This window comes from Centroberyx gerrardi, chromosome 19 (genome assembly GCF_048128805.1).
Source record: "Centroberyx gerrardi isolate f3 chromosome 19, fCenGer3.hap1.cur.20231027, whole genome shotgun sequence".
NCBI classification, from domain to species: Eukaryota; Metazoa; Chordata; class Actinopteri; order Beryciformes; family Berycidae; genus Centroberyx; species Centroberyx gerrardi.
In genome coordinates, this window is record NC_136015.1 from 18,710,029 (window position 1) to 18,726,170 (window position 16,142).

The window sequence follows — 16,142 nt, forward strand, 5'->3', positions numbered from 1 at the left end:
GAGGGACCCAAGTGAAAAAAGGTAAGTGAGTCTGAATGGAAATGTAAGCAGTCTAAAGCTGGAACTCTATCTCTCTTGTAAGCGCAAATTAAAACTGCAAAAATCATTGCAGTTTTCTGGAAACATATCAGTAACAGCTACAAATCACACATAATATACACGACACTGACATAGGCAGAGTCTTCAAGTATCTACATATGTAGCAGCAAAAAATCCTTTGGATAATCCACATCACTGCATCCATCAAGCTCTGTATAAAAAGAAAAACAAAACATCTTCAATATCTCCTCAACCCTTTGTTCTTGTTCTGCATGTTTCCACTGAGTAGACCCAGGTCAGATTGTATTTGAAAACCTCTAGTGTCAAGGCCAGATAAAGATTGATGTTATTCCACAAGTTCCATTGTGCCAACTTCATTCGATCACAGAAAAGCAGCTGTAAGAGGATTTCCAGTCCAACTTTGACCCAGGTAATCACATCACACCAGCAGAGTGATGATCACTGCATCATCCTGGCCTTGCCACAGCATCTCCCCTTCGAACGCCACCTTCCCGTGCTTCCTGGCTCTCATCAGAATCCCCACCACCTTATCCGAGATCCGCACATATCTGTCAAACAGCTCTCCAAACGTGATTCGGGTCTTTCCGTCCCGGTCCGGATCAGCCATAGTCCTGATCACGTAACACATGTCGTCTATCTCGCGGTGGATGTGCTGCTCGGCGCGCTTGGCCCTCTCCGCTGTTTTGGTGCCCTCCTTGGGGCGTCCGTACCCGTCCTGGCCCTTTTGGAGGCGGAGGGACATGGAGTAGTCGTAGTCAAACTCTTCACTGAAGGGGTTCAGCTTCTGGTTCACGGTGTGCTCCGAGGCCCAGTTCTGCCAGCGGCTCTTGAGGTTGCCCACGGCACTGTATTTCTTGGAGAGGGCATTGATCTTGTTGGCATCATCAGCCTCTTTTTTGTATCTGGGGGGGGAGATGTCACATGAACATTACAAATAAATTAAAGATATAATACCTTCTTTTTTGACCCTGAAAGGGGCCGGTGACACAAGCAGTGCCAATATTTAAGGGTAAAAAAAATGTTGCTTCTTCTTCTGGTGTTAGTATAGGTGTACAATTTTGAGATCATGTGTGATTACTGGCCTATGCAAATTTGCTGTGATGAATTATGTGTTTTAGAATTGAAGTACTTTAGATGAATGTGCTTCGCAGTCTTTCCAGATGGAGCCACACTTTGATGCACAACTGTTACATCACTGTTGCACATCACTATTTCACACCAAATGCATTGTGTGTATATGTGTGTATATGTGTGCATGTGTGTGTATGTGTATGTGTATGTTTATGCAAGTTAGTTGATTACATGTAGTCTCTATTTTTCAAATCAGACTCTACATTTCCTACTGTGTTGGTTCAGAAACAAAAAAAAAACCTCTCCAAAAGCTAATTAGTAGTAGATTAACTACAAAGGGACAATAAAAGACATTGCACAGGTCAGAATATACTCACATTGGGACAGAGGGTCTTTTTATCTTCACTCCTGACTCAGATTCTCCTTCAGATGAGTCTTTGTGCTCTGCTTCTTTCAAAGAGCTTCTCCAGTGTGTTTGTCCACCCTCTGTCTCCAGACTCTCCTTCTCTGCCTCACGGTACCCACTGTCCACCCTGTCAAAACCACAGGTGCGTCCCTCCCCTGGTCCTCCTCCCTCTGGTGCAGGTTTTCGCTCTTTTTCCACCTCCTTCCAGCTTTTGGTTAGTGATGACACCATGTTGGAGCACTTTCTGCGGCGCGTGGGCGAGCCTCGCTTGCTCAGCATCCGGTCAATCTCCTCGCCTGATGGCAGAGCCTCCTTGGTGATCCTCTCGGTCAGGAACCCGATGCCAGCACTTTTCTCCTGAGCCCCGCTGGTCACAGTCTTCGCCACCTGCTTGGTCTTGATACGAGACTCAGCCAGCGGCACCGCTGAGGTCTCGACCTTAACTGCTGTCTGAGATGCAGCCTGGGGAGTTGATGTCTTTCGAGTCTCTCCAGAACCGGTTATGTGATTCTGAGAGGCTTTTGTTGGCTGGGGCTGAATGGGAAGAGCCTTCTTTGCGGCGGGCAGTGCGGTTTTGGAGACCCATGGCTTCTTGGGTTCCTCTGTTGGTCCCCCCATCCAAGACGGCGTCCAGCCACTGGGTTCACTGGCCTGCTTGTCCTCATTCTCCGTCACCCACTGCTGCCAGCTCCGCGTCAGGCCGCACACCATGCTGATGGTGCGGAGCTTCTTGATGTTCTTGTTGGTGGAGGGTTTCCGCTGGGTGGCTTGGGTAGTCTGCGTCTGCGACATAATGTGTCAATTTACGCACAAATCCCCTTGAGTAATCCTCCTTAATGGCTGTCAGCTTCGTTACAACAAACTCATGAAGTTCCTCTCGCCTTCACTCTTCTTTTCATGCAACTGTTTTACTCCCTCTGTATCTCGCCTGTTGCCTACTGCCCTCGCTCTTGCAGCTCTAAAATGGGGAGAGCAAACCCTAACATGACGGTGGAAAGTATTTGAGTCATCCCAGGCTACCGTCCTGATCGTCTTTCCCTGACACTTGTCAGCCCTTAGGGCTCATGTTTCATCACAGATCGTGGAGCTATATCTAGAGGTAAACAGGGCAATAGAGCAGAGAGGGCGCTAAGCTTGGTCAGGACCGGGGCAGACAAGTGCACAGATACATGCAAAGACTAGTCTGTCTGTCCAGATTATCTAAATGTGTCATTGTAGTGGAGTGCCTCAGTGTGTATTTGATTGCTTCCATTGCAATGTTAATTCATGTTCTTTTGTGTTGCATTTGAAAAAACTAAAATATTTGCATTTGCATTTTAGACATTTAAGGGACATGAAATATATCTTGGAGAGAAATACTTCACTTATTACATTCTGTACATATGTATATATGACGTTCAAGACTAAAACCCTGGCAATACATGACACATAGACATTACACTAGCTCTTGGTCATCGAGGGAAGTTCATCTGACACAAAGCCACTGCAGCTGTGTTTCTAGAAATGATCATAAAACCCGACCAACCCAGACGACCTTGTACACCAGTCGCTAATGAAATGATCTTGTGCCCATGTCTCCTGCTTAGCGCTGTCATTGCAGTTGTCTGGTCTGACTGTAGCATTTACGACAGCAATGTTTATGCAGGGAAAGGGGAGGGACTGAATGAAATGAACAGTATTTGCCCACAACTGTTCAGGGCCATGAACTGGAACGAAGGGATGCAGAAAAAAGCCGAAATAAGACCAGACCAGGTATCATTCATCTGATACCAGGGGCACCAGTCGGCTACAACTCTCATGACTTATAAATCTTTCCCAAAGGCTATAAATACTAAAATGGTTCTACCATTTGGGGAAAAATAAATCTTCTCAGGCGTCAGACTATGCTGTAGCTCTTCATCAGTGAGTAAATAACAAGAGGAGGAACAAAATATAAAATTTTAAAACTAGGGCAGATAAAACTGAATAAACATGTCAGTGAAAAGACATCATCCACAAAGCCACAAGCCACAAACACTCAAAACATGTTCTTGCCTGCATTTTCACTGTCACGTCCAATTTCCCTCAGACAAAGACATACCAAAATAAATACATGACCTTTTGCTGCTGAGGCAAAACTCCATAAAGCTTGGAAGGGATACAGCAAAGTCAGAGACGGAGGGTATCACAGACACAAGCAGACACTTAATCTGAGGGGAGAAGAGGCACCGGGACTTTTCACGAGGAAAGAATGTGATACCTGGGGAAGATGAGGAGCTCCTGCTTACGCATGAAGGGGTTTAGTCTTGCAATGCAGCTGGTAGTAAGATCGCAGTTCGCTCACACACTTAAGAGGGGAGGGCAAGGAGAGAGCACCGTGCAGGCTGGCACTGCACCCCAAACCTCAAGACTTTAGGCTGTGCATGCTAGGTACCAGCATGTTAGATTCATATTGTTTTGCTTGTCTGTCGCTTGTAAAATTGGGCTTTGACCGAGGTGTTTAGTGCCGGTTTAAGAGCTGTTGTTTTATGTGAATGTATGTTTATTTTTGTGCAATGAATTTTGATATGTCCATGTTTGCAGAGGGGGGTTGTATATAAATAGAATTTGGCACACTCCCACACATGGACACACACACACAGATCCGGAGTTACAGCTGTTGGCAGTCTGTCATGAAGAGTGGAAGTGAGTCATTGAACATGAGCACAGGATGTCTTCTCTAACCATGTCAGTGTGATACACAGGATCATATTCTGGTCTGAAAGGAAGGCTAGTGCTCCTCCACATGGACAAACATGGTCATTACATTTTCCTTAACCAAGTTTGAGATAAAAATCCAATGAGCAGGTGAAGCTGCTTTCATAACTGATGTTGTGCTTACAAATTTATGGAAAATATTACAAAAACAGGCAAGGGTCCCATGTTTGTCTAAATGTAGCTTATGTGTTGTGTAATGTGGTCTAAAACAAAAGCATTGTAACATGAAGAGAACGTCACTTTATGATCCAGCAGGTTTTTATATGGAAAAAAAAGACCAGCCAACAATTTAGTGCACAGTTTCTTAAGGCACTGTATACCACCATGTTTAAAAACGAATATACTGGGTGCATAAATGAATGTGCTCTCCTCGGTGGTCAATACCTTGCAAAACTACTTTACTTTTACTGAAATGAAAGCATTCTATTCAAAAAGCACTTCTATCAGCTTCTCCAAAAATACAAGATGCGTCCTACCATATATACTGTAACAAGATATTGTGATAACATTTCTACATTTCTATATTTAATGTGTAAATTATCTGTTTATTTTACTTAATTGCTTTCTATTTTGAAGCCCCTCAATAGAAGAACAATCTAATTCATCAATATAAAATGAAAGAAGGCTTCTAGTATCTAGATAAAGGCACATTTAAATGTATTTCTAGGACATTGTGTTTCCTAGTAGCACCTAAACTAAAACAGTGGAATTGCTGGGAAATGTGAGGGTGGCAACCTACCAGTAGAGGTCGCCATAAGGTCAGTAGTGGACCACCGTGGAGCTCCATTAGAGTCCAACTAGGTCTCTGCTCTTTATGTGAAATATGTGACCCCAATACATACATGTCGTGCATAGTGTTTTGCTCGGTATATCGCAGTCTATTATAGTAATGTTATAGGACTTTCATAAGACTCCTGTATATCTTACTATCTCACACTGCTTGGTATCTTTTTTCCATTATTGAGATATTTGTTGCCATCAAAATTACGCTCAGTACAGCGTCTAATGAGAAAGAATTAGAGGACCCTCTTGAGAGATTGTGTTATGGCACAATGGAGCAACAATTTAAGTAGAAGTGCACACTCAAAATGGGATCGTGGGCTATTGAGATGCATTTACACTGAAACAGTGATGAATCAGCACAAAATGGACACCAGTCAAGAGTCAAGAATAACAGAATCCAGGTGCCAAAAATGCTAGTAATGTCCATTAACATCCCCTTAACAGTCTGCTGATTTCCATTCATTAGACTTTGCACAATAGCAAGCTAGAACAATGAGATCAGATTTTCTTTCTGTCTCAGCTAATAAAGCGATGTTTCACTGTAAGTTGCAGGTGGAAACCCAGTACATTTCCTAAATGAGAGGCCACTCTGATGTTCTGGGCCAACTGGACTGGGTGGTCCACCACACTGAAGGCCAGACAGCACAGAGGTCCAGATCTGGAGTGGGTGCACCTGTGCTTCCTGGTTCTTATCATCGTCTCCGCTGTTTCTCCTCTGCTTTGTTTACCTTTTATTGCTCTGAATCCGCAGCTACTTCTGGAATTGTTTTATTTGGCCAGCCGGATTAATTGTGCAGCACTGTATCTGTCCAGACCTCTCATGCTGTTTCTCTGTGACCCCTGTGCTAAAGTGATACTGATGTGTGTTGTGCTTGGAGTGACCTGCTTGCAGATAATTGGATTTCTGTTGTTGCAATCAGCTGATGATTAACATGATTGTTAACATCCGAACATGTGCTAGATGTTTAGAACTATCATATTTTGATTGCCATAGTAGCTCAAAATGAAGCTTCTGCAAATAAACTCTTACTTCAGTTTATTTGCAGGAACATATGCTCTAAAGCTACAGTAAGAACACCAAATGTAACAGCTGTAACCAGGATTCACAGGATGTTTTTTATTACATGTCAGTAGAATTTGATGGATGTAGTGTCATTTCCAACCTAATCAACAATAACAACCACAATTGTCAAACATAATGCTGCTGACAAATTGTCTGTATGAAGACATTTGACAAACTACATTTTTAGAGAAACCGCTCATGTTTCTCTACACAACTGCTCAGGATTCCTGTCTGTCCACAGTGATGGCCCCAACAAGGAGGCCAGCCGCACAAATGTGTCCTGGCCCAGGAAGAGTAAACCATGTCAACAAATCCATTTAAAAAAACACAATGTAATCCACTAATACTTCCTTCCGAAGAGCCTGTATGTTATTGATTGTGTTTGGCCATTCGGCCCTCATAAATAAAGATGGAGGGACAGTAAATTAGCTCTGAGCTACAGACAGGGGTCAGTGAGGTCCGTCCAGGAAGCTGAGAGAAGAGCTCGTCCCCTGCAGGGAGACAGACGGGATGACTGAGAGCCTCTGGAGCCAGATGAGCTCGTTAGAGTCTGAAGGAGTGCTAAAGATGACTGATTTGGATTTATAGGACTGGTTCTGTGACAGATTTCTGCATGATGAAGGGAGGATGAAAGCAGAAGAGGAGGGAATATGATAAAAGATGAAAGCATGAGCATTTTAGGAGGCCTGGATAGTGTTTTCTATAATAGGGCATTTATTAAACTGCACTGTTTAATAAATGGAACCCAGTATTGAAAAATAGGCACAGTGTTAGAGACACTATTTTGTTTTTCATAGATAAATACTCTTTGCATCCAGAGCTTTAAAATGGTAAATTATAATTGTAATGTGGGTGAACAAACTATTTTGTTAGAGATAGATAGATAGATATTAGGGCAGATGAATTGCATTACATGTTATTTGGAATAGGTTTTTACACTGGATCGTCTATGAGTAGCTAGCTAACCACAAACAACTTAATTTTTGTGATTAGATTTTGATATTTTTTAAATCTTTTTTCTTTTACGGCAGCTGATCAGCACACCTTTGCAGTTCTCCACTTAATTTGTGTTGTACATACAAATGATAAACAACTCTAACATATCATTCAGAACTTTTGATAAGAAAACTTGGGTTTCAAAATGAGATATCCACCATGTGAAATAGTTACGCCTACTCTGATAATTGATTGAAAGCACACAATTGAGACAAATCGGGTCACTTTTCAAAGGATAGTGGGTAATTTGAATCCTTGTTTGACAAATGATACCACTTTTACAGACTGGATCTGGATATTGAATCCTCACTTAAGTGTTGTTACCAGAGCTCTTGTAAAAACATGTTGCTTTTGGCTCGCATCGGTTAAGTCAGCAATCACACCTCATTATCTCTGACTTGGCAGCTAGGCTCTGGAGCAATTCATAATTAGCCACACACTTCTCACTCGTCATATCGAGGTGTGTAAAATGTTATGAACATGAAGTCCTGAAATAAAAATCCCCAAACAGACCCTGCTCATTCATCCTTCCACTGCGTTTTAATTTGTATCCAACATATCAAATTTACTGATGTTCAAACTGCCATTTCTCTGTCATTTTGAAAGCTACTTTGCAATGTAAAGAAAGCCAATAAAGAAGGCTACATTATAAGAATTAAACTAAACAAGCTAATGCTGCCCTGCTTTAACTTAGCAGATGTCTTTAACACGATTTAAGATCTCTCTGGGCTCCCTAAGGTCTGATTCAGCCTTTACTAGCATTCGAAAGAGACATTAAATTAACTGCTGATGCTTTTAAGCTGCTTGGTAATTCATCCAACTAAGAGCCCTCTATATTATTATTTGTCTGAATGGCTACTGCCAGGGGCCTACAGCCTCTCTTTGCCTCACGCACTCTCTTTCTAAACCAACTGTCATTCTCACTACCACAAACCATCTATCATATTGAGCTCCTATTGAGTTTTTCTAGACGAGGGAGTCCCTCACCTCAACTCACGTTTATACTCTGATTCTTTTCCATTTCTTTTGCTACAAGTCAGGAAGTTTTATTCAAAACCAGCACCGTACAATCCAACATCCTTATAACTGCTAGAGTGCTCTCATGGTGTTTTCTCCCCACAGTTGGACAAAGTATCTGTTATTTTGATGACCAATATGGTGTGCCAATAGCAAACATTCTTATTACAAAGGTCAAGAAGTTCGCACAGAGAATAATTGACCTTTGGTTGTCATGAGAGATGAGTTAACTTTGCAGCCTTTGGTGTTGCAATAGTATCTTGGATTTTTAATTAAAATAGTGTGTTTCATAAGAAGGACAGATTTATTTCTCCCATGGTCCAGGTCCAACAGGTTACTGTAGATTTTAGAAATCTCCAAAATACATTAACTCGATATGGATAATGTCTCAGATGTGAAAAAAAAAAAAAATGGCTCTGCACATTTGGAGAAAAACAATGATTCTTTCATTTTCTACAAACAGAGCGTATGACCTAACACCTAATCTTAACAATTCTGCAGAGACCACATGGTTGGTTTTGGATTTCAGAGTGCTGCAGTGAAGCAAGGGAATGACTTGGAATTGCATGCATTGATGTCAATACGCAGTGTAACGATTTCGGGTTGACTTGCATGTGATGGATTTATGAGTTCATTCCCCATGTACCCCTTTGACACTGTACTCTGTGTTGTGGCAGCTCTGTAAAATGTTTTGCTTAATCAGTGGTTGATTCTGTGCCAGTTGTGTGGTTAAACAGCTGACTTTTTAGTCGCTGGTCTTGGTAATTACCCCACAACATCAAAACATTAAAGACCAACTCATTAATTCAAACACATGCAAAATGATTTCCCTGTCACAGAAAGCCAAAATATGGGGCTGGACTTTTTTTTTTTTCCACTTTCAAATTGATTGACAAAGCTGTTGTTATCAGGATAGGCAGTAAGTGACAGCTAAACAATAATTAAAAGTATCATATACTGTACATTCACAATGTTTGTAGTCTTTTGAGAACAATCTATGTCCTAAATTGGATCCCAGATTGGGTCTCATGACAGTTTTTGATCCAGGGGTTAAGAAAACATTCAGAGCATATTACATATTGCATCATACTACATTAAAATTTGAGCGATCAATCAGATTCAGATATAGCAATGCTATTTTTTTCCACATATTTTCCTGTTTGTAAAACCTGAGGGCCCGACCCCGGATAGCGTCATGTGACAGCACATGTCGAATTTGACAAACCGGCTCACACAAAACTCTACAAGCACCTTTTTTACTCTGTGGTGTTGATAGGATCTCTTTTTACGTACGAATGCAACAGGCTAATATTTCACATGAACATTTCCCCCGTTTGCATTTCCAGTGGTAAACAGCTGCTTTTGGTTAAGTGAATTCAATCCACTGATGTAACTAAATTAGTGTACACTCGCAGAATCAGATAAATCTACAGAACTGCCGCTGGATGTTCAAGTCAGAAAATCTAAACTGGCCCCCAGGCAGCTAAACAGATCATTTTATTCACACCTTTGATATATATAATCCTAAAGACACTTATGATCTCAAATTCAACTGGCAGAGTCTTTTGGATTGGCCTTAAACTTGAAGTATAAGAGGATTATTTAGTTGGCTGTTAAAGGTCAGCTCTTATTTTGAGGCTGACTAGCAGCCCGCTCCATCACTCTGGCTGCCTGTCTGGATCCTTTCACTCTGTCTCTGGAGTGACAGGTGGGAGAGGAGATGTGAAGGACCTGGGGAAGTGACTTCTTTGTAAACCTGAGGTCCAACACTCTCAGATATAAGTTATTGATGGTTTTTGCTGGTGCAAATCTCTCTGCTCACTGATTCTTTGTATTCGGAACAGGCTTTATCTCTTTTTTTCCTTCAAGGACTTGCCTATTATAATCACATTTTTATGACCAGATCAGATATAAGGAGGAATTTCGGCCTCTAAAAAGTTAACGACCACGGGCTAAAGAGAGATGTTCTATCTTTACAAACAAATCCTTCCACTTCCTTTCTGTCTCCTCCGTCTCCTCCATCTCCTCCTTTTCATATTCTCTGTTGTGAGTAGGTGGTCTCATGGGGGGATACGATGGCCCTGGGTGTTCACACTGCAGGTACTGTATTCTGTCGTATCTGATCTGGCCCGGGTCCAACGCTGTCCGTCTGCAGCCCGGGCCAAACCTCCCTCTGGGAGCCCCATCGCCCCTCCACTGTTCGCCCCCCAACCCGCCCTCAGCATACAGGAAATGATCTGTTTTCAGCACGGCCAACTGACTGTGGAGGTAAGGAGTTTGTGGTGGTCATGTTGGTGCTGTGTGTGTATGTGTGTGTGTGTGTTTGTATGTATTTGAGAGTTTTCCTGGAGGTCCCAAGTCAGACTTCACTTTGCCTAACATCCTGTTGGAGACTAATCTTCTCTCTTGTTGGAAGTGGTTCTCCATTCCTCTTGTCCTCACACCCACACAGGACATAAGCACAAGACCCACATAGGTGTGATGTTTGCCACTGTTGCTAACCGACCCTGATGCACCTCTTCATTGTGTGTGAGTGTGTGGACCGTCTTCGCTCTCCACTGCCCCGGACTCTTTATAAAACACATTCCAGTAAGGGTGTCGGGTCAGTGCAGGCGCTGAAGGATAAGTAGCGGTTTGCAGGCTGCAGTAATTTGTTTAACCTCTGATTAGGCCCAGGAATGTCAACTATGAAGAGACACCGCAGGTCCCGACAGCATCGTTTGACACTTCGGCAATCTGTCATTGCCACTAGCAAGCAAGCGAGTCGCCACCCGAGACAATAGCCACTCCACTGCCCGGGCAGAGAGGGAGACTAATCTCTGCACCATCTGGTTTGGTCCTGAAAGAGGGAGAGAGATCATGTCTATCTCCTTGATTTATCGCATGTCTTTCTGTGCCAGTAAGCTTGCTTTGCATGACATATACCATTTGTATAGAAGGATTTGACCTGATGTTGAAGATATTATCATGAAAGGGAGTTTTGTGGAGTTAAGTATGTCTGCATAGAGAAAGATGTAATGAGGACCAAATTGTGGCGTCTCAAAACCATGTCTATCATCACATCAATTTGGAAAAAAGATGTCCAGTCTAAACCCAGATTGAAAACATTAGTGCATCACATGCTCTTTTATTTAATCTAACAACACAACACTGACCACATGTTATAAAAGATGTTTAAATAAATCTGCAAATCTAAAACTGAATGAGGTAAAAGCAGAGTTATCAAAGGCACATTTCTTCAGGGTTATTATCTTTACTTCTATGTTTTATGCTCAACTTCAAAACACCATTGTAGTTCTGGTGGAATAAAAACAAAAAAAGAATAGCTTTCCTCAGGAAAGCTGTTTTACATATACACACATTAAATTATACAATTTTAGTATGCTAATAAACATGTCATTTTGTAGTTTTACAAGTTCCAGATACACTTTATATTCCCGCCACATGTACCTTTAGTAAATACTCCACAGTATATTCATTGTTGTTGTTATAAGCTGGAAGTTATGCAATACATGAACACATGGATCACTTAGCGGAATCATTAATTTCATGCTTCATCTCCAACTGCAGCTCCTTTTTTCTGCACTGATGAGAAACAGAAACAGGCTGAATTTTGATGATTTTGTGATGTGGGTCATCTATACGCAATGAAAAATTCATTGGACATAATTTGGCTAAATGATCTACTCTTGTCTATTGGTCAGAGGTTGCAGTATCACGAAATTGACTGACTTGACAGGAATTGACCGGTCTTTAAGGGGCTCCATAATGAGCTCTAGAGTTAGGAATGAGACACAGTAATATTAACTGCAATCTCATTCTTTCTAAATTTTGTACACGTGGAACACCAGCTTAAAAGAAAGATATTTACATCTTACTGATATGGTGGATGAGCTGTCACAACGTGCTACTTCATCATTACACTCAGGATCATATCTCCTCACTCCCATGGTGCTGTGCTGTGTATTTCTGATGATTCGCATTACTTGTAGCTGGCACTGAATTCGCAAAAATGTGCATTTTCTATTTCTGTTATACACACAGCTGTAATATGACAATGATTATATGCGTCTGTGTTGATGCTCTAATTTTTCATATTCAAAAGAGGTAAGGTGATCACTCAAAATTTGGACCTTGGCAGGTATTAGTCATTTATCAGCCAATAACAAATGTCCAGGATCTAATCCAATAATAATGTTGAATCTTGAACGTTGAAAATAATCGCGCTCTGGCAAGACCTCTCCAGCAAGCACGTATTGGTGCCAGCAAATACTTCAAGTGACCCTCAAAACTATTGCTATAGACTGACTGCACACTCCATATCAACACTTAATTTTGAATTAATTCACTTTATAACTGTGTCTTATACAATATGCAGACAGAAATATATACAAAAGACATATACAATTCCACTCACTTTGAATACTGTATACAGTGGGGATAACAACAATAATAATAAAAAAACAAAATATATAATACAATTGATAGGTTTATGGTCTGCATTTAGTGAGCGACATTTTAATACAAAAAGCCACATCTCCCATTCCTCTTCTTAGAACATTCCAGATAAGTTCATATAGAGTCCTACAGTTTAAAAGAGTCCTGTGATAGCTGCTTTCCATTCAGAAGGGTACAGAAGGGTTCGAGTCCGCCGCACTATTAGAGGGTCCTGGGGAAAATGGAAAAATAGCGGCTTGACTTTGTGCCTGAAATTCATACAACATTGGCGATTTTTCCCTCTGGCATTATTGAGCGCTTGATGCACACATTTCAGCTTCGCGATAAGAGACTTGAGTTCAAACGTCCTTAAATACCACAAGTTCGTGAATTTAATCGGTACAGAAATCAGTTCAGCTGAATCACGTCCTGCTCTCTCTGTCTTCACCCTCAAAGCTGCTTTTCAGTGCAGTCAGGTTAAAAGTTTACAAGGCGACAGCAGCATGTTGGAGCCGCAGCTTCAGATCTGCGGACGAAGATAGCAGTTGCTCTGGGGTAAGAACCAGGTTTGACTAAAAGATTCATCAGATGTCTCCCATGTTTCAGAGAAATGAGATGAGACAACGGGCGAAAAGCATGAAGCGCCCCCTCCAAAGTGTTAACACAGCCCTTTTGGAAGTTAAAAAGTTGAGACGTGCAAAGGTCTAGGAGAAGTCCAGCGGGCGGATCATCATGGCTGTGGCTCGTAGCGAGTAGCTGGGACCCTTGAAGTAGTGCCACTTGATACCGTTCAGCTTCCCCACGTGTTGCCCTTGGGTGAAGTACATGCCGTTGAGGTTGGACGGGCCGCAGGCATCAAACCACCAACCTGAACAGAGAATAAAGGAGAGGAAAAATTAAATATTCCTTTTGTCATCTATTTATGGCAAAGTATGAAGATGTAGCCCACTTAAACAGCCAAACTTCACTACCAGTCAAAAGTTTGGACGCACGCATTTTTCTTTATTTTTTTAAATTTTTGACATTTTAGAATAATAGTAAAGACATCAGAACTATGAAACAACACAAATGGAATTATGCAGTGACCAAAAAAGTGTTAAACAAATCAAAACTATCTTATATTTTAGATTATTTAAAGTAGCCGCCCTTTGCCTTGATGGAAAGGCTTTGGAAAGAAATTCATACATAGGCATCAACTTCACTATTTATATTTGTCTAAGAAACAAATTTCAAGCATTTAAGCATAGGCCTTTAGATCAAAATGGCTTTAAGATAATGAAAAAAAATAGTACATTCAATCAGGCGTGTCCAAACCTTTGACTGGTAGTGTATATTATTGTGTGCCACCAAATAATATAAATAATGCTCAAAGTCAAACTCTATGCCTTTTAATCAGAAATACACATGGCTTTGTCAAAGAGTTGCTATTCCGTCACAGTAAAGACTGAGAGTGACTGACATAATGTGCCACCTCCCTTATAAGTCGACGTTTCTTCTTTAGTACTAGTAAAGGTTGAAAGTTTCCCATGAACTCTGCCAGTGGGCCATGGCAGTGGTTCAGACACCATTTCAATGCTATCTGCTCACTGTGTTACTGTCACTGGGTTCACTGGCATGCCGATACCTGTTGCTGACCACTTTAGGAACTTCGCCCTATTTAAAGAAAGGGTACATGTGCATGGACTCCAGCGGGACATTAGAGTAGTGAATGGCATGGGGGAACTTTTATTTTTCCCCCAAGGTGACACATTTCCCATATCCGGTATTTAGAGGAAGGGTAGATCTGCATGGAGTCTAATGGGACTATATACATTAGTAGTGAAGAGCTTAGATGGCAGTTATCTTATACCAAAGGTGACAAAATTCACTTCCTGAACTTCATCTACTTGACCCCCCACACACACATACACACACACACGCAATTACAGACAGCACGTATGCCAGGCATGGCATGTGTCAATCACACAGTGACAGATGGCGGTGCCACGGCTTCTCTCCTCTCCTCTCTCAGACCTGAATACCACTGCGGCCAGTGACATTTCACTAGCCCTCTCAGCACTCAGGACCAATGTTCTGTCCTTGTCGCTGGCATGGATCACAGAGATAGAAATGTCACATCGATTGCCTCATCATGAAAGCGTACACATAGATGGCAATTGGTGGGCACGTTTATAAAAGTTCCTTATAGTATCACAACAACCACCAGATTGAAAATGTAGGAAGTACCAGTAGAAAAGTTGGCAGTAGTTCTTACTCTGACAGGAGAACATTGGCTTATTGTGAAAGTTTCTGGTAAGTGTCTGAGAGTTGTACATAAGTTGTGTTTGATAGTGGCAGCTACTGCTGGTGATCATCAGAGAAACAAAGTGTGTGTTGTGCAACTCGCTTTCTCACATTATCTGCACATAATTCATTGAGACAGAGTTCTTATAGAGTAGTGTGAACGCATCCTTAGCGCCGTTCTTAACACGCTGAACTACAACAGACTACAGGACCACACACACACACACACACACACACACACACACACATACAACATGCACAGCAACAATCCCCTGGGATTTATGATCAGTGTCCTCTCCGTTTCCAGGCCAGAGATTCTTACTGTCTTGTAAAAACACTGGCGATGTCTTTCCTCAAAAAAACCCCAAAGATCTGAGCTGCTGTTGTTTGTTCTCAGGGTCGACCGGTCCCTCCTTCTGTTGCAGTCTCATACCTATGTTCTGGTGCTGGGTGAATATATACAGTATGTGTGTGTCCGCGGGTCTGTTGCTATTATTTATATAAATACCATTATATAAATACGACAATGCTACAATCCTACATATCCCTAACACGACATGCTCCGGCTGTGCTCATAAATATAGCAGAGACGTGTTTTCCTCCAGTTTTTTCCAGACACTTACATCATTTGATGTCAACCCTGTTCTTGTAAATGCAAGAAATAAATCAAATTCTATACATTCTAGACTGCTGGGCTTGGAGCAGATGATTGCTGGCCTAAACAAGCAGGCCTTGACTCAGGATACATGTTGTCATGCCTCCATAGCTATGAATCAAGCACAGTTCATATTTATCAAGCCCTTCAGACTGGAAGTGTTGATCTACAATCAGATGCCAGTTCCCTTTGACCCACTGCATCCACAATGACCTAAGAGGTAAAGCTGATCCTAAATCTGCACTTGCGTTCAGAGATGCTTGATTAGTACCAGGTCGGGACTGCACAGCCGCAGGCCTGCCATACAGTGACAGCTAGGGTCGCTGGGCTCCACTTACACAGCAGGAGAATTAGAGTCATTTTAAATCTCTCTGACACTTGGTGCCTCGCCCAGGGACGTTTATAGTGCGCTCGTTTCCAACCACAATGTTCTGCAACTGGGAGTGGATGCAGAATATAGCCTAATGGATGCAGATAGGTCTGTAATTGGCCATGTTAGCCCACTGCAATCCTTACAAGCAGGTCGTGTTCATAACGACCTGAACTAATGATTGGGCAATGAACATTGTGGGGCTGGTCATGCAGCCAATCAGGGCAAATTGTTTTTGGAATGGGAGATGGAATGCTTGTATCAT

General features: G+C 41.9%; 2 protein-coding genes and 1 long non-coding RNA gene across 3 annotated transcripts in view; all 3 read right to left on the bottom strand.

Annotated features, from left to right (window-relative positions):
* Window positions 1-16,142, bottom strand: part of LOC144542821 (uncharacterized) — a 104,946-nt gene that overhangs the window by 6,838 nt on the left and 81,966 nt on the right. The gene's annotated exons all lie outside the window — the stretch shown is intronic.
* abrab (actin binding Rho activating protein b) lies at window positions 479-2,329 on the bottom strand. The gene is made up of 3 exons (XM_078290581.1): window positions 2,087-2,329; window positions 1,509-2,014; window positions 479-962 (listed from the first exon to the last, which is right to left on the bottom strand). Exons 1-3 carry the CDS (start codon window positions 2,327-2,329, stop codon window positions 479-481), a joined length of 1,233 nt encoding a protein of 410 aa, XP_078146707.1.
* The window catches only part of angpt1 (angiopoietin 1), a 50,491-nt gene continuing 47,353 nt past the window's right edge, over window positions 13,005-16,142 (bottom strand). Inside the window, exon 9 of the mRNA XM_071915376.2 lies at window positions 13,005-13,437. Coding sequence (XP_071771477.2) covers window positions 13,274-13,437 — 164 coding nt within the window. The 3' untranslated portion in view covers window positions 13,005-13,273. The remainder of the gene's footprint in view (window positions 13,438-16,142) is intronic.